At 37.3% G+C, this 24,486-nt stretch overlaps 1 protein-coding gene across 1 annotated transcript in view; it reads right to left on the reverse strand.

Annotated features, from left to right (window-relative positions):
• Nucleotides 1-42: 42 nt before the first annotated feature.
• The window catches only part of RECQL (RecQ like helicase), a 35,661-nt gene continuing 11,217 nt past the window's right edge, over nucleotides 43-24,486 (reverse strand). Inside the window, exons 4-15 of the mRNA XM_007127989.2 lie at nucleotides 23,784-23,963; nucleotides 19,968-20,074; nucleotides 16,290-16,488; nucleotides 9,961-10,127; nucleotides 9,133-9,214; nucleotides 7,929-8,077; nucleotides 7,719-7,836; nucleotides 6,805-6,943; nucleotides 3,182-3,273; nucleotides 1,881-2,100; nucleotides 1,423-1,552; nucleotides 43-820 (exon numbers count right to left, since the gene is read on the reverse strand). Coding sequence (XP_007128051.2) covers nucleotides 668-820; nucleotides 1,423-1,552; nucleotides 1,881-2,100; nucleotides 3,182-3,273; nucleotides 6,805-6,943; nucleotides 7,719-7,836; nucleotides 7,929-8,077; nucleotides 9,133-9,214; nucleotides 9,961-10,127; nucleotides 16,290-16,488; nucleotides 19,968-20,074; nucleotides 23,784-23,963 — 1,736 coding nt within the window. The 3' untranslated portion in view covers nucleotides 43-667. The remainder of the gene's footprint in view (nucleotides 821-1,422; nucleotides 1,553-1,880; nucleotides 2,101-3,181; nucleotides 3,274-6,804; nucleotides 6,944-7,718; nucleotides 7,837-7,928; nucleotides 8,078-9,132; nucleotides 9,215-9,960; nucleotides 10,128-16,289; nucleotides 16,489-19,967; nucleotides 20,075-23,783; nucleotides 23,964-24,486) is intronic.

Genomic DNA, 24,486 nt, shown 5'->3' on the forward strand with positions numbered 1-24,486 from the left:
TTTTCCTAACAAACACAAAACTGACCACTTAAGTCTTAAGTATTCATTTCTGTGTTTTAAACTTAGACACATTCACGTGTGATTTAGATTTGGAACAAATTTAACTATGTTGTTACCTACCTAGTCAACAGTGTGGTCGGTTAATATACCAGAGCCATTCTCTGTGAAATGTCAAAGTAGGGCTGTGGTTTCAAGAAGCTTACAGTTTTATTTTACTTAAATAGAGGTGTAGCATACTTGCTAATATTATTTGTATGGATACCTTATTCCTTTTTTATTTAGTGAAATATTCAGTATAATAATATTGTTATCAAAAGACAGTGGTGTCAAAAGAAAAAAATACAACTAGTTACGGCAAGGCATAAAGAGCTTAAGATAGTTCTATGAACTTATTCTCTTAAGTATTTTACATTTAAAGGGTTTTACATTAAAATGATTTATTTTTCCCTTGTTTCACACTGTAAATTTATACAATTCATGATCTCAAAATTTCAAAAGGTCTCAAATTCTCAAGTCTTCAATACTTAAGAAATAAATTCTGAAAATATAGCTCCATATGAATAAAATATTAATGAAATTGTCTTAAAATTAAACTTTTGATTAACTACAAAACTAATGGTGTATACATGCATAAACTATTTTCTTAGAAAATTAAGAAGCACTCATCTCATGCATTATCAATTTTTCTTTTCTTAGCCCCTGTAATCTTACAATCAGGTTGCTGAAGCATGTTCACCGACTTCTTCTGGAAGTTACTGGGAGTTTTTTCTTCCCTCTTTTTATCAGCTCCTTCGGAATGACAACTTTGAGGTGATTCAGCCTACAAAACAACAGCAAGACAAACACTGATAAAAATTCAGCTATTCCATTTTCTCAGGAGATTAATAATCTCAATAGTCCTTCTATATCACCTCTTTAAGTGTCCAGTGGTCTTGTTTTTTATCTTCAAATTTCTTCCAATACGCGCCCCATCTTAAATAGAAGGGGCTGTGCTGTCAAGACCGTAAGGAACACCTGACATGTCCTTAGACACACTGGTGCCTAGTGTGCTTTTGCAGGCTTGAGAGCAGTTAGCTTGTGACAGTGCTTTTCAACCTCTGCTGCGCAGGCAGACTTCTCAGCCAATAGTGACCACAAGCAAGGGCAGGGTGCCTCATAACATCAGACATTAAATGGAGTCTTCACATCCCGAAAGGTTGGAAACCCCTAGTCTATTAAAAAGCTAGTCTAAATTCTTCTACTTGATACCTCTACAGAACACAAAAGTAGGTTTTCTCTCTTCTATACCCAGATTCCAGGAAGAAAACTGACTTAATCTCTTCTCATGCTCCACTGGACCCAGGAGAGTACTAGTTAAAGAAAAGCATCCCATAGGCTTTAATGTCTTTTTCAAATATATAAAAATTTAAAATTAATAACTACCCTGAAACAGCTCTGCATGGGCTTCTTTACTTGCATGGTAATAACATGTTCCTCATTGTTCAGAAGATTAGCTTTCGGTCCTATTTTCAGATATGAGATGGTAGCATAAGCTGTAAAACTGTAGTCTTCTCTGCAGAAGATAAAGGCCAACAATCAGGTTTTGACAAGTTGCAGACAACAAACTGAAATTTATTAAAAAAAAAAAAGTGCAATAATTTTAAGTAACACTGATATGAAATATAAAACTTCTGGTATAAAAATGCAGTTTGTAGAAAGTATTTTAGTTTTGTGCTTTTCTGACATACAGTAATCAAAGTTTGAATTTGTTGACTAGGTAAATTTTGCATAGCGTTTAAAAGTTCTTATGAAACAACCACAAAACCATTTGTTCTGCTGCAGTTATAAAAATGAGAATCATAAAGACAACATGAAAGGGCAGGAAATGGGTTTGTATATACTTGAGATACTGCCGTATAAGAAAGTGGGCAACAATTTTCTCCAGGTCTTCACGAGGAAGTGCGGGAGGAGCAACACCTGCTGCTCTCAGTTTCGCTGCACCCTTTCCCATCCAAGAGTCCATCAGTTTCAGTGGAGTGAGCTTTTCTTTCAGTTCCTCTGCCTGCTTCAGGATCTTGATTAGATCTCTGCAGTACGCTGTTACATTCTTTCTTTCAAATGCTGTAATGAAAGAGGCATGGTTACAGGTGAATGGGATTTCAAAATTAGGGCAAGGATATGCTGTCCTACCTAAGTAGTTAGACTGGTTTAAAAAATAAGTCTTCACCCAATGTGAGCCACCCTAAACACTTATTTGTTTCTATGTTCTGAACTAAGACTACTGCTCAAGTCTCTTATCACTAGATTAAGCTATAGTCTCTGTAAGACACTGAGATTTAAGTGATGTAAGGAAAACAATCTGGTTATCAGAAGGCCTTTGGGTATGCTCTAGGAACCAGAGTGTCCCAAACATGATTATGACAAATACTTAGCGGTGTTCACAGGCGAGTCAGTCTGTTCTTCATGTTACCTGAGGCGTGCTCTCATTAAGCAATATTCTGACAACCGGTATGGCTTCTTAGGGACTCTAACTTCATGACAAGAGTGTTGTGGACAGTTATTCCCAATTACTGATACTAACACTCCAATGTATATATCAGGCTCTTGTTAATTTGGGCAGTAAAAAATAATCTAATAAACACAAATAATTTTCTCTAGCTGCAAAGTTAAAATTGTGACCTTCACCAACCAAGGCATCAGAACTCAACGAGGAATAGGTTAGTCCAGCTCTTCCAATAATACACATACACACAGGATTTTAAAAAGTGAAAAGACAGCACCAACACACTGCTAAATTAGTGTCTTATGAGTGGTCAGCCATTATCTGGATCAAAAATGATACGCTATAGTCTCTATTTTGCACTAAGTTTCTCTTTCCAATCAGTAACTATAAAGCATTAGAGATTATCACAAGAGGTTAGCGTTCTTACTTAAAATAGTATTTCTATTCAGAAGGTTTTTAAACTTTTCCCTTCATTTCTTAAAAATTTAACATGTCCTTAGTGTAGCAACATAAAATAAATGCATACACATATGGCTTTTAATTTTGCCTCTGTTTCAAACTTCGTGTTGTCACTCTTGAATCTGGGAAATTCTATTCACACCTTGCTTATTCTTTTAAATCCGTTTGGGGTGTCTAATATTGCCCTCATGTATTCCTACATATAAATATTAGCCTATAAGGATTTAAAAAACAACTCACAAATCTCTTTACAGCAGTTATCACACATTTTGTTGCATGTTTCTGGGCTCCATACTTCATCAAAATGTTGAGCTATCAACACACGGCGACAGCTGCAAACACATCAGAGATACAAATTATCAAATAATTAATAGTTTTAAGAATCCCTCTTTTAAAATACAGAGTTATATACTGTATTAATTTCCTATTGCTGCCATAACATTACCACAAACTTGGTGGCTTAAAACAGCACAAATTTATTATCTTACATTTTTGTAGGTTAGAAGGCTGACATGGGTCTCACTGGATTAAAATCAAGGTGTCAGCAGGGTTGGATTTCTCCTGGAGGCTCTTGGGGAGAATCTGTTTCCTTGCCCTTTCCAGACTCTAAAGACTGCCTGCATTCCTGGGTTCATGGGCCCCTTTCCTCTATCTTCAAAGCCAACAACAGTGGGTTAAGTCTTCACATCACTCTGATATCTTATGCCTCCTTCCACATTTAAGAGCCCTTGTGATTATGGTGGGTCCACCTAAATAATTCAGGACTACCTCCCTATTTTAAGATCAGCTGACTGCAACCTTAATTCCCTTTTGCCATGTAAAGCAGCACACTCACAGGTTCCAGGGATTCAGATGTGGACATCTTTGGGTGACCATTATTCTGCCCACCACGCATAATAATTTTTTCCATATGTTGTTAATAGACATTGCTTTTAAAAAATTGTCTGAGATTCAGTATTTCACAATGACAGGCATACCTTGTTTTACTGCAATTTGCTTTACTGTGCTCTGCAGATACTGCTGTTTTTTTACAGATTGAAGGTTTGTGGCAACCCTGCATTGAGCAAGTCCATTGGCACCATTTTTCTAACAGCATTTGCTCACTTCATGTCTCTGTGTCACAATTTCATAGTACTTGCAATATTTCAAACTTTTCCAATATTATTATATTGTTATGGTGAGCTGTGATCAGTAGTCTGAATTACTACTACAATTTGCTGAAGGCACAGATGATGGTTGGCATTTATTAGTAATAATTTTTAAATTAAAGTATGTACCTTATTTTTATAAACATAATCCTATTGCACACTTAACAGATTATAGTATAGTGTAAAAATAACATATATGCACTGGGAAACCAAAAGATTCATGTGACTTGCTTTACTGCAATATTCAGTTTATTGCAGTGGTCTCAAACTGAAACTGCAATATCTCCAAGGTATGCCTGTATTAAGAGACTCTTCCTGATAGCAGTTTCTTATATTTTACAGTATCGGTTTGAGTCTAAACCCCAAAATATGCTTCATGGGGACTATTGGATATTGGATATTTTAAGGAAATTTTCGTTTTCTCATTTTTTAAACTAGATTATTGTGGCATCCATAGGAAAGAAATGCCATTTTCTATCACGGTCTAATTGCTGCTTATTTCAAAAAATTTGAGTCATTTTTATATGACTCAAAGATGAGTCATATTAAAAAAATCTACAAAGATGACTGAGACTAAAAATAGTAATTGTGGGGGAGAGGAGTACAAATGCAGGATTGTTAAAATGCATTTGAAATTAAGAGACCAGCAACTTAAAACAATCATGTATATATAGAGAGAAATTGCCATATATAAACCTCATGGTAACCACAAACCAAAAATCTATTATAGATAAACACACAATAAAGAAAAAGGAATTCAAACATAATACTAAAGATAGTCATCAAATCACAAGAGAGCAAAAGAAGGAACAAAAAAGACCTACAAAACCACCCCAAAACAATTAGCAAAATGGCAATAAGTACATACCTATCAATAATTCCATTAACTGTAAATAGACTAAATGTTCCAATCAAAAGACACAGAGTGGGTGAATGGATACAAAATCAAGACCCACATATATGTGCTACCCACAAGAGATTCACCTCAGCTCTAAAGATACCCAAAGAATGAAAGTGAGGGGATGGAAAAAGGTATTCCATGCAAATGGAAATCAAAAGAAAGTGGGGGTAACAATACTCATATAAGACAAAACAGACTTTAAAAGGAAAACTGTTACAAGACTCAAGAAGGACATTACATAATGATCAAGGAGTCAATCCAAGAAGATATAACAATTGTTAATATATATACACCCAACGCAGGACCACCTAAATACATAAAGCAAATATTAACAGACAAAAAGGGAGAAACTGACAGTAACACAGTAATAGTAAGGGACTGTAATACCCCACTTACATCAATGGACAGATGATTCAGACAGAAAATCAATAAGGAAACACTGGCCTTAAATGACACATTAGAGCAGACTGATTCAATAGATATATATAGAACATTCTATCCAAAAGCAGCAGAATACATATTCTTTTCAAGTGCACATGGAACAGTCTCAGGATAGATCACATGCTAGGCCACAAAACAAGCCTTGGTAAATTTAAGAAAAGCAAATAATATCAATCATCTTTTCCAACCACAACACTATGAGACTAGAAATCAACTACAAGAAAAAAACTGCAAAAAACACAAAACATGCAGGGGCTAAACACTATGCTACTAAACAACCAATGAATCAATCACTGAAGAAATCAAAGAAGAAATGCAAAAATACCTGGAGACAAATGAAAACTAAAACACTGATTCATAATCTATGGAATGGAGCAAAAGCTCTCTAAGAGGGAAATTTATAGTGATATAATCTTACCTCAGGAAACAAGAAAAATCTCAGATAAACAGCCTAAACTTACACTTAAAGGAACTAGAAAAAGACAAACAAAACCCACAGATAGTGAAAGGAAAGAAATCATAAAGATCAGAGCAGAAATAAATGAACTAGAGACTAAAAAAAACAATGGAAAAGATCAATGAAACTAAGAGCTGGTTCTTTGAAAAGATAAACAGAATTGATAAACTTTTAGCCAGACTCATCAAGAAAAAAAGAGAGAGCCCAAATCAGTAAAATCAGAAATGAAAAAGAAGTTACAACCAATACTACAGAAATACAAAAGATCAAAGAGACTACTATGAACAACTATTTGCCAATAAAATGGACAACCTAGAGGGCCAAATTCCTAGAAATGTACAATCTCCCAAGACTGAACAAGGAAGAAATAAAAAATATGAACAGACCAATTACCAGTAATGAAATTGAATCAGTAATTTAAAAACTCCCAAGAAACAAAAGACCAGCACTAGATGGCTTCACAAGTGAATTCTACCAAACATTTAGAAAAAAGTTAATAGCTATCCTTCCCAAACAGATAATGCCTTTTTTCTTTTTTTTAGACTTAAGATACTATTTATTTTTTTACTTTTATACAATTTTTAAAGGTTACTTTCCATTTACAGTTATTACAAAATATTAGCTATATTCCCTGTGTTGCAGTACCTCCCACACCCCCACCCCTATACTGCTCCTCCCTGACTCTCCCCACTGGTAACCACTACTTTGTTCTCTATATCTGAGAATATATTTTCTTAGATTCAGGCATCCTGCAGTTTCGTGTACTGGTTCCCACCCTTCAGACATGTGCTTTTACTGGTTTGCACTTGATGTTTCACTAATGTATTTACTCGAGTAAGGACTCAAAGTAATGTCATATGCTTTCATATTGTGCTTGTCTTTAATTGACAAAAGTGACAAAAAGGTGTGTGCTTACTTGCTTATGTTTTGGCAGTATGACACCATCTCATAGAGCTTCTGTTGTCCCACATTTTCCATCACCACCATTGAACTTATCCTGAATATATCTCCAAAGCCATAATACAAAATACAGTCTGCTTTCATGTCATCTCGACCTGCAGTGGGAAGAATCTTGAGATTGCATAATTACTTTAAAAAGTCAAACATGCAAAAATAATATATAAAATTTGCTGGCAATATTTCATAGTCTAAACATATACCTAGAAATTTCAGACAGAGCTGTGAAAGTTAATTTGTAACAGCTGCCCTCAAATTTTTTAAAAAATGACTAAAGAGATCTATCAATAATCAGCCTTACTAGCTTAAAAATGTGTCCATAAGTAATCCAGTTATTTAAATTATAGACTTGAAACCACTGATTAAAAACTCAGGAGGCAAAGATGGACATCAAATTATTTTAGCAAATATGAGAAGAAATAATTCATGACACTCCAATAGAACATAAATAAAATTTCTCCATAGGCAAATATAAAACTACAAAAAAGATTTCATTGTTTGTTATAATAATACTAGCCAATAAAGAAGGTTAAAAATACAGTATTATTAAACATCATTTATAGTGTTTTTAAAGCTCTTTAAAAATTATTTCTAGGGGACTTCCCTGGTGGTCCAGTCGTTAAGAATCCGCCTTCCAATGCAGGGGACGCAGGTTCAATCCCTGGTCGGGTAACTAAGATCCCACATTCTGTGGAGCAACTAAGCCCACGAGCTGCAACTACTGAGCCCGCGCACTCTGGAGCCCACGTGCCACAACTAGAGAGAAGCCTGCGCGCCATGAAAGAGCCCACACACTGCAACTAAGACCTGACGCAGCCAAATAAATAAATAAACATTTTTTAAAAATTATTTCTGGATGTGAGTTACACATACCTGCACGTCCACTCTCTTGGTAATAATTTTCCATGGATTTACTCATTGAATGATGAATAACAAACCTCACATCTGGTTTATCAATTCCCATACCAAATGCAACTGTTGCCACTACTACCTAAAATGTGTTAAGATTTTATATATTAATTAAGTCAAGTTAAAATATATTCAAAGGTGAATTAGGCTTCTATTGAAGATCTATTACTTAACCTGAATTTCATTAGCTGACCATCTTCTATGAACCTTGGTCTTATCTTCTGGTTCCATATTGGCATGGTATGCCCCTGCAGGAATCCCCAATTTCTGTAAACTAACTGTAACTTGCTCAGAGTCTTTCTGAGAAAAGCAATATATTATTCCTGTAGTAAAAGAAATGGTTAGATATATATAGTACATTCCTAGAAAATTTTTAACTTACACACTGAAGAGGCTGATAATTACAATGCATGGGGGAAAATAAGAATTATGAAAAATTCCAAGGCCCTGAACACATACTGATTTTTCAGTGTAATTCAAGGTCTGATCACCAACTTGCTCCAGAGCAGTAACCAGCCTGGAGCCACCAGTTTGGGTTCCCGTTATCTTAGTTCTCTCTCCAACTTTATCTCCCACTACATAGTCTTTCTCAAACTGATGCCTCACAGCTCCACAAGATATTAACAAGCATGCCATGAGAAAAGAGTTTCGTGTGCAAATAAGTTTGGGAAGGTTAACAAAGACAAACACGTGTGTCTCTTTGTTTGCAGGGCTGGTCAGAACTTCTAAGGTGCTGATACACCCTGTGACTCTGCAGGAGGAATAAACAGCTGCAGCCTTTCTCAAACTTATTTGACCCTGGAGCTCCTTTTACCTATGGCCCCTATTAATATCTCCTGAAAATCTACAGAATAGTTTTGAAATGCTACTTTTATACCAACTCTTTGCTTTAGTAACACCTGTCTCTACATTAATCCTGGAACACATGCTATATGCACCTCTCAACTCCATCTATACTTAGCTCATTCAGTATGTACTGTTTATTTCTTTAATGTATCCTTTACTATAAGGAACTATGTTTTATATCCCTTTAGAAAATCACTGCTTAACCTTCAATCTTATACACAGTGGATACTTACTAAATATGTGCTGTTGATAATTAACATTATGTCATTATGTCCACTCTAATGCAATTAAGTACAAATAAGCAAAAATAAATCAGTTTTATGACTCTTATAATCTGTGTAATTAGCAAATGCCACACCTGATTTCTAAGATCACCAAGCAAATTAATTTTATCATAATATTTTCAAGTATCTTCTGCCATGAATTAATATTTCTGGTGCTAATCTTTTTCTCAGTGTATTAGTGTAAATAATATTTGCTACTTTTGGACAGTTCTCTCTCAGTCTTCAAACGTGGTTTGTTTCTATATTACCTGATTGCCCCTTGTATCTTCCATTAATGAGCTTTACAATATCCTCAATAAAATCTTCAGTGTTTGAGGGCTTCTGCCGAACCTAAAAAAAAAGTTAACTTATTAAAAAGTAAATTAATGAGTACCATTCATGCGGTCGTTTACTTACAACTTTCAAGGCGCCACTCTTTCTTGGGCATGGTGTTTTTTTCTATTACTCTTTCACTCGCCCATCTGACCCTATCACCTCCCAGACTCTTCTTGATCCTTATTTTTGAATTTACCAGACATGAGGAGGCACAGAAGCAGTGAATAACTTGTAAAGACAGAGACTTTTTAAATTTTCTGATGCTACTTTTGTAAAAACATAAACCATGGCAGAAACAACTAGTCAGTAAGAGCTCAGAAAAATATTAAGTCTATCCTTAAGGACTGGAAAGTAAAAACAGCTGTGAGGTTATTTACCTTTCAAGGTTGTATATCAAATAAAATCTAAATAGGGAGTATTAGCAAACCTTTAATGGTATATTAATTTTTGCATTTCATAATTAATTTCTATAGAGATGTCATTAGGGTCCTTAGTATCAATACATGCTTTCTCTCCATCCTTGCATAAGAAAGCATGTACGCAAATTTAATGAGGCAGTGTCTTCTACTTAACCAAGCAAAGAATTAAATAGCACAGGAGATATACGAAGAAAGCATTCTTTAATAAGTCTGCTTATACTCACTTGATTTTTTTTTAACTTTTAAACATAATTAACTGTGACTCATGTAAATAGACATAATGAAAAAGTGACCTTTCTTCCAAAACCCTTCACAAAATAAATTGACATAAAAGTTACATACCTCGTAATAGAGATTTGGCCGATTAAAAGAAGCTGTAAAAGTAAAACACTTTACAACACACAGTATTTTCTGAGCATCCTTCAAAACATGACTGGTCGCAGTTGCAGTCAGCCCAATAAGCGATGCATTGGGGAACTGCCGCTTCAAAATACCAAGGGCCTTATAATCTGGGAAAAAAAAAAAATACAAAGTAGCCCTCTTCCTATCCTTTAAGGAGTAAATTACATCTTCTAACATTTTGCAAATCATCAAGATGACTGCAATTTTACTTCCACAGCCATCTATATCTAAGCTGTGGTTGCTGCCTAGCCTTGGTGATAGACAGGCTTTACTCTACTTTTAACTGGTTCTTCAGAAACACTTCTTGGCCATAGGTGTCTTCAATAGGGAGTACCACAACATTTCCAATCAGCTGAGCACTGGTCTATACCTGATAAACAGTGGATTCGAGAGGCAGAGTGGGAGGAGCCATAGTGTTTGAATCTATGGCAACTGACGAGAGACAAAAAGGCCATCCGTCGAAACCCTTCTACCACAGGTATCATCCAAGAGTGACAAACTCAGAACAGAAAACGCTTGGTGAGGGCATTGGTTTTTATATAACCCACTTCAGGAAAGCCGTTCTGGGCTCATATTTATCAGACACATCTAAGTCACTAGATAAGTTGTCTATGAATACACCCTTAAGTACTTAAACTATTTGGAGAAAAGTGAAAAAGAAATGTGGGAGAAATGGCTCAATGCTAAGGTAGAGGGCTCCTATGAAAACAGGGAACAGAAAGTAACTGCTTGGGAAGTTGTGAAAGCTTCAAGGGAGATAACATCTGAGTTGGGTCTGGAAGAATCCAGCAGAAGTTCGAGAGGAAGGGAAGAAGAAGAAAACATCAGGCAGAGGAAGCAGCATACACACATGCGGCAAACACACTGGCATGAAATCACTCAGTAGGTTCGGGTATCAGTGAGCAGTTCAGAGGGGCTAGATCACAGGGTGCTGTGCTAGATGGACCTACTGTCAACCCCAGTTGGCTGGGAACTCTATTCTATTCCCTGGATGGTTCCAAGTTACAGCTGGACCAGAAGAGGGACCTGTGTAAGGCCTGGGAGGCAGGAGGGAAGCAGCTGCTACACTCTCTGAAGGGCCTTCCCGGCAGATAGGATGGTGGACAAATGCCCAGCCAGTGCCAGCCTGTCCCAGTTCTTCCCCACTCCTCCTTCAGCTCTTCTTCCCAACTGTAGGCTTCGCTGATCAACACTGGCCCCCTAGATGCCTGGCAGCAGACCCATGGAGGTGACGGCTACTCAGAGGAAACTAACCAGAGACCTCGCCTGAGCTCCCCTGTGCGGCCCCTTTGGCAATGGCCATGCCAGTTGCGGATTTCCCTACAAGCTTCGGTTGGTCCTCCCACACCAGTGCTCCAGGACTAGTCAGTGACTTTTCTCTGATCCTCCAACTCCCCCCTCCAGACCTTCCCTTCCCCAGCTCCTCCCACAACTGTGCAAGGTCTGCTTCCTAAAATAAATCCCTTATCCCTTAACATTCATAAGAGCTCGGCTTCCCTGCCCAAACCCTGACTGATACTGTTACTCCAAAGAGTATAAAAAGGCAGGTTCAAGTAAGACTATGAACTGAACAGTTGGTTGATTCTAAGGAACTAGAACTTTGTCCTATAGGAAATGAGGAGTCATGTGACTTGTCAAGCAGATAAAGGACACAGTCTATGTTTCAGGAATCGTCTTTCGGTGGAAGTGTGAAGGATGGGCTGGAGTACAGCAAAAGGCTGAAGAAAGGGAGACAAGTTAAAAGGTGGCAATGACAGACTGGAAAACAAAAAATAGTGAATATGAAATAAGGCATGACACTGAGGATAAATCAGGAAGAAAAGACTGAAATACATGAACTGGAACCCCACAATTCCTAGTGACTATTGGGATATGGTGGGGCGGGGGGGAGAGTCCAAGATTCATCCATTCATCACCTGGCATATGTTGAACACTTTTAATTACGTGCCAAGCACCTGGAGACCTAGGCACCAGAGATAAAGTGAGAACAAGACAAAGATGCTATGCAAATGGAACTACAATTCAAGCAAAGAAATCAGACAATGCAAGGAGTAAACCAATAAGTATCTGATTATCAGGGCATGGTTAAGTGGTCATCATGATAACCTTATTGTAGCTGGAGTATAACATGTGAGGGGAAATTGGGCAGAGACAAACGGGGGACAGATCACATATGGTCTTAGGGACCCCAGTTAAGAATATAGATTTTATTCTAAGTACAAAGAGAATCTGCTGGGTAGTTTAGGGAGGGAAGTAACATGATTTGATTTGGTTACTGGGTGGAGGATGAACTGTAAAAGGGTAAGACTGGAACAGAGACCAGCTAGGGAGCTATTGTAGTAGACTGGTGGAAAGGAGCCCAGCTGGACTTAAGAAATAGCAGTACAGACAAAGAGAAGTGGACAAGCTTGAGATTCAACTTAGAGGTGGAGTTGACAGGACTTGGTGGTGGACCGGATCTGCAGAGGTAGGATAAGTCAAGGACAATGTGCCACCATGAAGTTATATTCGTTCTCAGCTCCAACTCCACCCTTCTAGACTGCTTTGTGGTGTTGGAGTGGGGAATCTCTGCTTTGCCAGCTGGCCCTAGAAGTACAGAGTGCAAGGCTGGGGGAGGAAGAAGAGTGCTGCTCCTTCCAGTCTGCTTCCTGTGTGTTTGCTGGTGTTCTCGAGAATGTCGCCCCAGCAAGGTTTATCCACCACTTAGCAGCAGCTGAATACAGCTGGCAGTTTTCTAAGCTTTGGAGAACTGACTTCATCACAGGTCCACCCTATCTCTGCCTCCACAGACACCAGCACCAGGGAGCTGGGCCTCCCATAGGTCTGAGCGTCAGCTCCACAAGGCCCCTCCTCTAGGTTTCTAAATCTCATCAATCCCAACCTTTTCTTCCTGTTCCCCCAGCCCTAGGGATGGTAGTTGCTTCTTCTAGCTTTTACCTCTATGATACGTTAGAGTTTTCTTTTTCTTTTTTCAGTTAGCTGCTTATAATCACTTTTTACTTAGTTAATTCTTTACATAATGTAATGTAAATTCTCTGTGTTCAAATAACTGGTATGGCTTTTGTCTTCTGACTAGACCCTGACTAAATAGATCTGCTAAAACTTTGGCTTGAGTAAATGTATGAGTGGTTAAGTGATTTTCTAAGATAGGGAAGACTGAAGGGGAAATTGCTTGGGAGAACGGGGAGGAAGAGGGAAAGACATGGAGAAGGGAAGCAAATCAAAAGTTTTTGATCAAGAAAAAAAAAGTTTTTGATCTAGCACAGCAACAGGACAAATAGTGATTCCCAGTTACAAGATAGAAGGAAAAAGAACAGGCCTTTTGGGAGGCATTTAGTTGTAGTCATGCTAATTGAGATACACATGAAGAAAGAGAAATTTTACAATGTCTTGAGACAAGTGAAAGTGGAAACACAACATACCAAAACTTACAAGAAGCAGCAAGAGCAGTTCTAAGGGGGAAGTTCATAGCAAAAAACATCTACATTAAGAAACAAGAAAGATCTCAAATAAGCAACCTAGCTTTACACCTCAAGGAACTAAAATAGGAAGAATGAACTAGGCCCAAAGTTAGCAGAAGGAAGAAAGTAACAAAGATCAGAGTGGAAATAAAAGAAATAGAGACTAAAAAGACAACAGAAAAGATCAATGAAACTAAGAGCTGGTTTTTTGAAGAGATAAACAAAATAGACCAACTTGTCAGCCATACTCAACAAGAAAAAAGAGAGAAGACTCATAAATAAAACCAGAAATGAAAAAGGAGACATAACAACTGATACTATGAAAATACAAACAATTATAAGACACTATTGTAAACAATTATATACCAACAAATTCGACAACTCAGAAGAAACAGATAAATTCCTAGAAACCTAAAACCTATCAAAACTAAATCATTAAGAAATAGAAAATCTGAACAGACAAACCACTAGTAAGGAGATTGAATCAGTAATCAAAAACCTCCCAACAAACACAAGTCCAGGACCAGATGGCTACACTGGTGAATTCTACCAAAAATTTAAAGAATTAACACTAGTCTTTCTCAAACTCTTATAAAACATAGAAGAGAAGGGAACACTTCCAAACTCATTCTACAAGGCTAGCATTATCCTGATACCAAAACCAGGAAAGAACACTACAAGAAAAGTTATGGGCCAATATCCATGACAAACATAGATACAAAAATCCTCAACAAAATATTAACAAACTAAATTCAGCAATACATTAAAAGGATCATACACCATGATGAAGTGAGATTTATTCCAGGATTGCAAGGATGGTTCAACATCTGCAAATCAATCAATGTGATATATATCACAGTAACAAAATGAAAGCTAAAAATCACATGATCATCTCAGTAGATGCAGAAAAAGCAAAATTCAACATGCATTCATGATAAAAACTCTCAACAAAGTAGGTTTAGAGGGGACAAATCTCACCATAATAAAGGCCATATGTGTCAAGCCCACAGCTAACATACTCAACGGTGAAAAGCTGAAAACTATTCCTCTAAGATCAGGAACAAGACAAGGATGCCTCCTCTCACCACTTTTATTCAACATAGATTGGAAGTCCTAGTCAATAATTAGGTAAGAAAACAAAATAGAAGGCATCCAAATCAGAATGAAAGAGGTAAAACTCACTATTTGCAGATGACATAATATTATACACAGAAAACCCTGAAGACTCCACCAAAAACCTATAGAACTTATAAACAAATTCAGGGAAGTTGCAGGATACAAAATCAAAATACAAAAATCAGTTGTGTTTCTATACACTAATAACAACTATCAGAAAGAGAAATTAAACTAGATCAAAAGAGAATAAAATCCCTAGGAATAAATTTAACCAAGAAGGTGAAATGCCTATACACTGAAAACTAAAAGACACTGATGAATGAAACTGAAGAAGACACAAACAAATGGGAAGATATTCTGTGCTCATGAACTAGAAAAATTAATATTGTTAAAATGTCCAAACTACCCAGCGCAATCTACAGATTCAGTGCAATTCCTATCAAAAGTCCAACAGCATTTTTCACAGAAATAGGAAAAACCACCCTAAAGTTTGTATGGACCACAAAGACCCCAAATAGCCAAAGCAATCCTGAGAAAGAACAAAGCCGGAGGTATTACGCTTCCTGATTTCAAACTATATTACAAAGCTACAGTAATAAAAGTATAAGAACATACAAATAAAAGCTATAGCTAAAGTAATGGGGCAGAATAGAGAGCCCAGAAATAAACCCACGCATATACAGTCAATAAAGTTACTACAAAGGAGCCAAGAACATATAATGGGGAAATGATAGTTTCTTCAATAAATGGTGTTGGGAACACTGGACGGCCACATGCAAAAGAATAAAACTGGACCCTTATCTTACACCACATAAAAAAGTCAACTCAAAATGAATTAAAGACTTGAATGTAATATCTGGAACCATAAAACTCCTAGATGAAAACATATGAGATAAGCTCCTTGACATCAATCTTGGCAATGATTTTTTGAATCTGAGGCCAAAAGCAATAGGAACAAAAGCAAAAAAAACTCACACACAAAAAAACAAGTGGGGTTGCCTCAAATTAAAAAGCTTCTGTATAGCAAAGGAAACCATTAACATAATGAAAGGCAACCTATGGAATGGGAGAAAATATTTGCAAATCATATACCTGATAAGAGGTTAGTTAATATACAAAATATATAAAGAGCTCATAAAAATCAACAGCAAAAAACCCCAAACAATTTAATTAATTTTCAGATTTTTTTGCATAGAACACATCTGAGTAATCTGATTCAGGCTATGACTGTAGGATTCTGTTGGAGAAGCAAAGAATAAGGTTACTAAAATATACCACAGAACTATAACACTGAGGAGTTAGTTGGGTGTAGATCCTGAAGTGGGTGCTAAAGACACCCAGAATGATGACTAAAAGAGACAAATTTGAAGCAGATGCAAATTCCTCAACAGATGTGAAGGAGAATCTGGAGGTCAGTAAACCTTTATGGCTAAAGATGGCAAGGTATAATATTTACTAATAAGCACACATTTCAAACGATAAAGGCAATTAGACTAATAAACACTACCATGGGGGTGAGGGGTAAAGAGATCAAAGATTCTGCCTCTTGACTCCCCTTATATTAAGGCAAGAAAAAAATGAGTAATAACTACCTAAGAAGATAATTTTAATGGAAGCAGGGATTTCCATCATGTAAAGCTGAGTAAGAAGAGTCCCTAGCATCAAGGGGTTTTCTAGATACAATGTACATACCAGGTCTGAAATCATGTCCCCATTGACTACAGCAATGAACTTCATCTACAGCAATTCGGGTAAATCTCCTTGCTTCATAGGCTTTTTCTAGTCTTGACATAAACATTTTGCTTTTTGCAATTTTCTCTGGAGTCACATAAATTAGCTTTAGCTTGGAGTTTTTATTTACCATTTCAGCATGAACCCATTTCACATGCTCCTATTGAAAGGAAACACAGACACAATGATAGTAGAGCTAAGCTAGCAGACTGCAATACTCAGTGGTAAATGAAGACATTCATTACTCAGAAGCAACAGCCTTGGGGCTGTTTTAGCAACAGATGTTTATTCATTAAAATCAAAGTAATGTCCCAGTACTAAACTTCATGGCAGCTGTGCAAACAGCATTTCAGTTACTTACTTACATCCAGACTGCTGATAAAAGAATAATCTCATTTGACAAAAAAGAGAACAAAAAAAAGAATGTGAAGACACTCCAATAAGCATTTACTCCATAAAGGCATAATTATAAATTTTTCACATTAAATGCCAAAATGTAAGCTCAATGCAATAGGTATGGTGATAAAGGTGGGTTTTATTAATTTTTAACATTATATTTGAAATCATTTCAAGCACGTGTGAACTAGCTTTTTTAATGATGTTATCAAATCTACTTATAATCTATTTAGGTTTTATGAAGTATCTTATTCATTAAATTTTTATAATATGAAATACATATATTTATGTATTATATATATCAGCGGTCCCCAACCCCCGGGCCACAGAACACTGCCTGTCCGTGGCCTGTTAGGAACCGGGCCGCACAGCAGGAGATGAGCGGTGAGTGAGCAAAGCTTCATCTGTATTTACAGCCGCTCCCCGCCGCTCACATCACTGCCTGAGCTCATCTCCTGTCAGCACTATGGTGAGCTGTATAATTAGTTCATTATATATTACAATATAATAATAATAGAAATAAAGTGCACAATAAATGTAATGCACTTGAGTCATCCTGAAACCACCACCGCCCCCCTCCAACCCCTGTCCGTGGAAAAACTGTCTTCCACTAAACTGGTCCCTGGTGCCAAAAAGGTCGGGGACCGCTGACATATGTAATAAGAATAAATCTTAAGAATTAACAGCTAGTAGGTTCTTAGTGTTGTTGCTATTTTCTATAATATTTAGAACACTGGATGTTGTATTTTTTTCCTTCTAACCTAATTAGGACTAAAAGAAGTGGTGAATGCGACAGAAAGTCAAAACACTTTCAATCATCCCAGAAAAGCAGTTTGTTAACTCGAGATATTCCTAGTTTTGTTAAGAAATGGCCAAAGTGTATTAAATATTTCAGCTGGTCCTAAATGTCCCAGAAATCTTACAGGAGCAAACATAAGGCTATTTCCTCAGTAACTCTTCAAGCAGTAGTGACATGGCCTGAACTTGTAATTATCGCACCTTTCTAACTACAGTCGACCCTGGAACAACTCAAATTTGAATTGCATGGTCCATTTATATGCAGATTTTTTTCAATAGTAAATACTACAGTACTACACGATCTGCAGTTGGTTGAATCCCTGAAATGAGGAGAGCTGACTACAAGTCACCCACAGATTTCTGACTGTGTGTATGGTTAGGGGCCCCCAACCCTCATGTTGTTTAAAGGTCAACTGTACTTTCCATTATTATTACTCTCTTTCTCAGTTTTAAAGAAGTGCAACATGAGAAGGCAGTGTTCTCCACAGATTCATTCTGGTGAATGAGAAAGCAGTTATAATGACACAAGAGTTTAAAATGCGCACAGAGTATCTTATAAAAGAAAGCAAAGACTTAAAAGCTATGAGCTAGATTTAGGAGCCACCTTAGATAGACTCTCACTACTCAAAGATGGGACTATTTCACCATACAAAAAGAATAATAAATATGGATCAAAAGACATCAAACATGTTAAAAATCCGTTAAGTTTACAATGATACTTGGAAAAAAAAAAAAAAGAACTTATTGACCACCTTCAGAGAATGCTGGAAAACGAATAATAACTATGGATCAAAAGACATCAAACATGTTAAAAATCTGTTAAGTTTACAATGATACTTGGAAAAAAAAAAAAAAAAAAGAACTTATTGACCACCTTCAGAGAATGCTGGAAAACCAACTCTTTCTGAAAATTAGTAAAGAAAGGGAAAGAACTTTCAATCTGCAAAGAGTTAATAAGGAAAAAGTTCTTTTTTACAGAAAAAGTCTAGCTAATATAAGAAAAAGTGAGAATTAGAAATCACCATCTTGTAACCCCCTAATTAAATAATGCTCTAAGGTAGGCAATAATCATCAGTGGCTGCTAAAAAACCATTAGATGAAAAGGTGATAGAGAACTTGATAATTATAGAGCAGGCAGACATAAGCTGAACCCACTGATCAAGCTAATGTCACAAAAATATAACTGGGTATTATATACCTCCTGAGAGATACCAGGGGAAAGTATACTCTTGCCAAAAAAAAAGAAAAGAAAAGAAAGCCCAAATACAGTCAAGCTTTTAGATCTAACTAAAAGGAACAAGTGAAACAACATCACAAGAATACAATCAGGAAGAGACAAAATATAGGAAAGTATAGGACAAAAAAACAAACAAAAAAACCAACCTAAACAATAATTTGCGTGGGAAACAAACAAGAAATAAGGGAAACCTATGGATATATCAACCAATACAACATAATGCATGAACCTTATCTGGACCATGATTTTAAAAAATAACAACATTTGATGAGACAGAAATCTGAATCTTTTTATTTGATGGTTTTAAGGAACTAATACTGAATTTTTTAGATGTTGATAATGGCATTGTAGTTACCTTTTTAAAATGTTAGAGATACACACTGAAGAAGCAGCTACAACTGAAATGATATGATGTCTGGGACTTGTCTCAAATAAATAAACCAAGGGTGGGCAGGAAGGGAAATTGGCGGTATATAGATGAAAAAAATTGGTCATATGCTGATAACTGTTAAAGGTACTTAACGGATACATGGAGGTTTTTATACTATTCTCTCTACTTTTGTATATTTTTAAAATTTTCAGTAATATGCTTTTTAAAAAACAAACACCTTGGAAATGCTTTATTCTACAGATAAAGGTAAGAGAGTCCATTCCCAAACAGAAGAAATTCCACAGGGGTTGGGTATCTCGTTACTAATTCATTTTTTGTATTTAATTATATAGCATAATAAGAAATTCTTGCTCACTATTTTAGAATGGATACTATAAAACAGTCAGCAAATATTTCCTGTAAAGTCCCAGATAAAAAATATTAGGTGTTGTAGTCCATATCACAGCTACTCAACTCTGCCATTACAGCATGAAAACAGTCACAGACTACACATAAAAGAACCAGCATGATTCTGTTCCAACAGAACATTATTTATGGCCACTGAAATTTGAATTTCATGTAACTTTCACACTTCACAAAATACTATTCTTCTTTTGATTTTTTTTAACCATTTAAAAATATAAAAACTAATCTTACTTCACGGACCACACACAATAGGCAGTGGGCTAGAACTGACCTATGAGCAGTAATTTTCGACTCCAACGTAAACAGTTACCAGTTTTTTAATTTTATAAGCAACTCAATTGTAGCTAAGGTTCCTACTTCAATGAAGAGTGTAAATTAAAAATAAAATATAATAAAAGCCACAGATGCATACCTTAGAACTAGAAGCATTTAACATGGTAGCTGAAATTCCTAATTGTTTCAAAACCATTAATTGGTCTTCCATAAGGGAGATCAATGGGCAAATCACGAGTGTAAAACCTAAAAGAGAAAGAAATCTACTTTAAATTTTACATCACCACCAGAATGAGTTTACCTTCTTTACTGTAACTTGTGGCCCTGCCTATCAATTTGGACTGATTTTCAATGCAGCCTTAGCAATATACCACCTATTTCTTACCCTCATTAATAAAGGAGATAGATACGAATAAACAATAAGCCAAATAAACATTTATAAGATAAACAGAAATCTCTCACCCTATCAGTCTTATAAAAATATAGATAGGGCTTCCCTGGTGGCGCAGTGGTTGAGAGTCCGCCTGCCGATGCAGGGGACGCGGGTTCGTGTCCCGGTCCGGAAAGATCCCACATGCCGCGGAGCGGCTGGGCCCGTGAGCCATGGCCGCTGAGCCTGCGTGTCTGGAGCCTGTGCTCCGCAACGGGAGAGGCCACAACAGTGAGAGGCCCACGTACCGCAAAAAGAACCAACAAAAGACAACAACAACAACAAAAAATATAGATAGATGTTATCATTTTGAATTTACTATCATTTTTAACATTCAGTATTGGTAATCTCAGTAAAATGATATAAATCAAGTCAAATACTATTCAGTTAGCTTTCCAAAGAAAACATCGCAACTTGTATCATCTAGAATGACAGTTACATGAGTATCCATTCACTTACTGCACCAGATTAATTTAGTCAGATCAGAAATCGGTGAACGGTTTACTGATTGACTCAAGTTCTCATAATATATCCCCCTTCTCTGAGAACTGAAATTGTTTGCAGCAGCTACAAAAGCTATTCTACATTGTTAAAATCCTAGGTTCTTATGTTTCTGTAGTTTGTTCCTTAAAAGAACCTAGGGCAGAAAGCAGACCAGTTTAAAAAATATACTCAAGATTAAGACCTTATCAAGGATTTTACCCTCTCAACTAGTCCTCTCTCCTGTATTTCCACTTTCTCCCTCATTACGGCCACCTTCTCATTACTATTTTATCTTATCATCTTATCTTATTTTATTTTATTTTTTGGCCACGCTATATGGCATGTAGGATCTTAGTTCCCCGACTGCGGATCAAACCCGTGCCCCCTGCAGTGGAAGTGAAGAGTCTTAACCACTGGGCCACCAGGGAAGTCCCTCATTAAGTTTAAACACGGTCAAGTCTCTCTCAGATTTGAAGAAACCCTGAACACCTAATTCAGGGCCCCCTGTCTTTTTCCCTGCATAGCAATTCTTTCCCAGGAGTGTCCCTTTCACTGGTTCCACTTCCTCACTCCTACTCACTCCCAAACAATTGCTCTTTGGTTTCCACCCAACCATTTTACTCAAGCTGCTCTAGCCAAGGTCATATTTGAGTCCCTTGTCACTAAGTCCACTGGAACTTCCATGTCCTTTTTTTTTGTGTGTGTGGTATGCAGGCTTCTCACTGTTGTGGCCTCTCCCGTAGCGGAGCACAGGCTCCGGACGCGCAGGCTCAGTGGCCATGGCTCACGGGCCCAGCCGCTCCGCGGCATGTGGGATCTTCCTGGACCGGGGCACGAACCCGTGTCCCCTGCATCGGCAGACGGACTCTCAACCACTGCGCCACCAGGGAAGCCCTTATTTGACCTTTTGCCAACAGTCATCACTATTAACTACTCCCTGCTTGAAATACTTCCTTCTCCAGGCTTCTGATAACACCATACTCTCCTGACTACCCTCCTACACTTTGCTACTCTGTCTTAGCCTTCTCTGTAAGGCCCTCTTTCTCTGTTTATCCCTAAGCTCTTGGTGTTCTGGTTTCTGTTCTGGGCGCTCTTCTCTTCTCACGCTGCTCTGGATGATATAATTCGCTTCAATAGCCATCTGCATATTAACAGCCTCCAACCCAGCAACCTCAGATCTCTTGGACCCAAGCTTTCCACTCAAACATCCTCCTACTCAGAGGACAATTCTACCTGGATATCTTGCAGGCATCATAAATTCAACAGGCCCCAAATTAAATTCATCACCTTCCCTCTCCATTCCCAAATAAGTTCTTTCTCCAATGTACCCTGTTTCAGTGAACAACTTCACCATCTGTCCCAGCCTCAAATCTGGGCAGCTAGACTATCTCTTCTCCTAGTCCTGTATCCAATGAATACCAAGTCCTACTGAACCTACCTCCTAAATATTTCTGGAATTCCTCCACCTGCTGGAATTATCCTTCTAAACCACAAATCTGACAAGTCTCTTACCTGCTTAAGACCATTCAATAGCTTTCCACTCATCGAAGGAAAAGTTTTTAAAATATTTTTAAAGACTCTTTCCACACATCTTGCCCTTCACTGCCTGCCACACTAAAATGATTCCAGGTTATTGAACACCCCACACCATGCATGTTATCTAACTTTTAGGCACACACACAAAAACACTATGGAATATGACTCAGCCATAAAAAAGAATGAAATAATGCCATTTGCAGCAACATGGATGGACCTAGAGATTATCATACTAAGTGAAGTAAGCCAGACAGAGAAAGACAAATATCATATATCACTTTTATGTGGAATCTTAAAAAAAATTTTTAAAAAAGATACAAATGAACTTATTTACAAAACAGAAACAGACCCACAGACACAGAAAACAAACTTATAGTTACCAAAGGGGAAAGGGTAAGGGAGGGATAAATTAGGAGTTTGGGATTAACATATACACACTACTATATATAAAACAGATAACCAACAAGGACCTGCTGTAGAGCACAGGAAACTCTACTGAATATTTTGCAATAACCTACAAGGGAAAAGAATCTGAAAATATATATATACATATATATGTATAATTGAATCACTTTGCTGTACACCTGACACACAACACTGTAAATCAACTATACTTCAATGAAAAAAAAATAAAAATTAAAATTAAAAAAAGCCACTTCCTCAGGCCTTCCCCAACAGCCCCTAGACCAGATCTTTGCACTGACTTAATTCCCTATTAAAACCTTTATCACAAAACCCTTAATGCAATTGCTTGCAATTAAGCTGTATTCTCTAGACCAGGGGTCAACAAACTAAGGGCCAGTTGCTTGTTTTTGTAAATAAGGTTTTCCTGGAACACAGCCACAGCCATCCCTTTACCTAGCGTCTGTGGCTGCTTTCCTGCTACACTGGCAGCTGAGCAGTCGGCACAGACCTCACGGACCGCAGAGCCTCTCCCATTCGCCGACTGGCTCCTCGAGGAAAAGTCTGCTGACCCTGCTCTGTACCCCTGGTAGTTCCCAAACAGCAGCATCAGTGTCATCTGAGAGCCTGTCAGAAATGCAAGCTCTTGGGTCTCACACTAAATTAGAATCTGCATGTTGATCAGATTACCAGCTGATTTTATGCACATTAAAGTTTGAGAAAGCACTGCTGGCCACTGAGCTCTGTGAAAACGAGGAACACGTACATTTGCTGACTCCAGTATCTCCAGGGCCTAACACCACAGCAGACACTCCACAAAGACCTGGGGCTCGACTCCGGGCCTACTGACTCCTTTTCTAGTGGTTTTTCTCCTACAACATGTTTTTTAAGATGTTTTAGGAACCAGATAAAAGAATGAATTACTCTCAGAGTCTTTAACGTTCCCTCTCTAGGTGAATCCTTTAAATGTCTATTAGTGGAGAGATAAGTCAAACAAAAATGCACTTGATTTTGGCAAATATAGGGCTAGACATTTTTTTTAAAGACTTAAAGATATATTCAGAGAAACGATGTTTCTTCACGTTAATGTTGATTAATACCCACCATCTGAACATAACGCTGGTAACTGGTAGCATAAGCTCTTTCCCCCACCTGTAGGCATAACGAGAAATACCTCCTTTCCAGACATTGTTACATTAATCGTTTCCAGCTGAAGTGACCTGAACTTCTGCAGTTTAAAGACATTTTGCAGAACATCTTTAACTTTACCAGACCATGGAAAATCTAGAAAGAGAAAAACAAACCAGATAGATTAGAACTATTCAGGATTATGAATGAGACATATATGTGAATGGCCGTTTTTATAACAGAGAAGAATCAGATCAATATATAAGACTTTTAATACTATGGACAATTTAACTTTTATAATAATAATTTTGAGATCTGTTTAATTCACGATGCTAAGCAAAATCAAATTTAATGATATATCATAAGAAAAAGTACATCAGAAAAAAATGACAACATTTGCCGGTGATAAATAACTTACAGAGGAGAAAGGTGCTTGGTCAGGTATTTGAAAAACAGTCTGCATGTCCATCAGGAAATTCACAGCATCATAGAAAACTCAACTATCATGAACAAAGTTAACGATTACCTGAAATTTTTGGTGTAAATATCTTGTTTAAAAATGAACACTGGGGCTTCCCTGGTAGCACAGTGATTGAGAATCCGCCTGCCAATGCAGGGGACACGGGTTCGTGCCCCGGTCCGGGAAGATCCCACATGCCGCGGAGCGGCTGGGCCCGTG

This window comes from Physeter macrocephalus, chromosome 6 (genome assembly GCF_002837175.3).
Source record: "Physeter macrocephalus isolate SW-GA chromosome 6, ASM283717v5, whole genome shotgun sequence".
NCBI lineage: Eukaryota > Metazoa > Chordata > Mammalia > Artiodactyla > Physeteridae > Physeter > Physeter macrocephalus.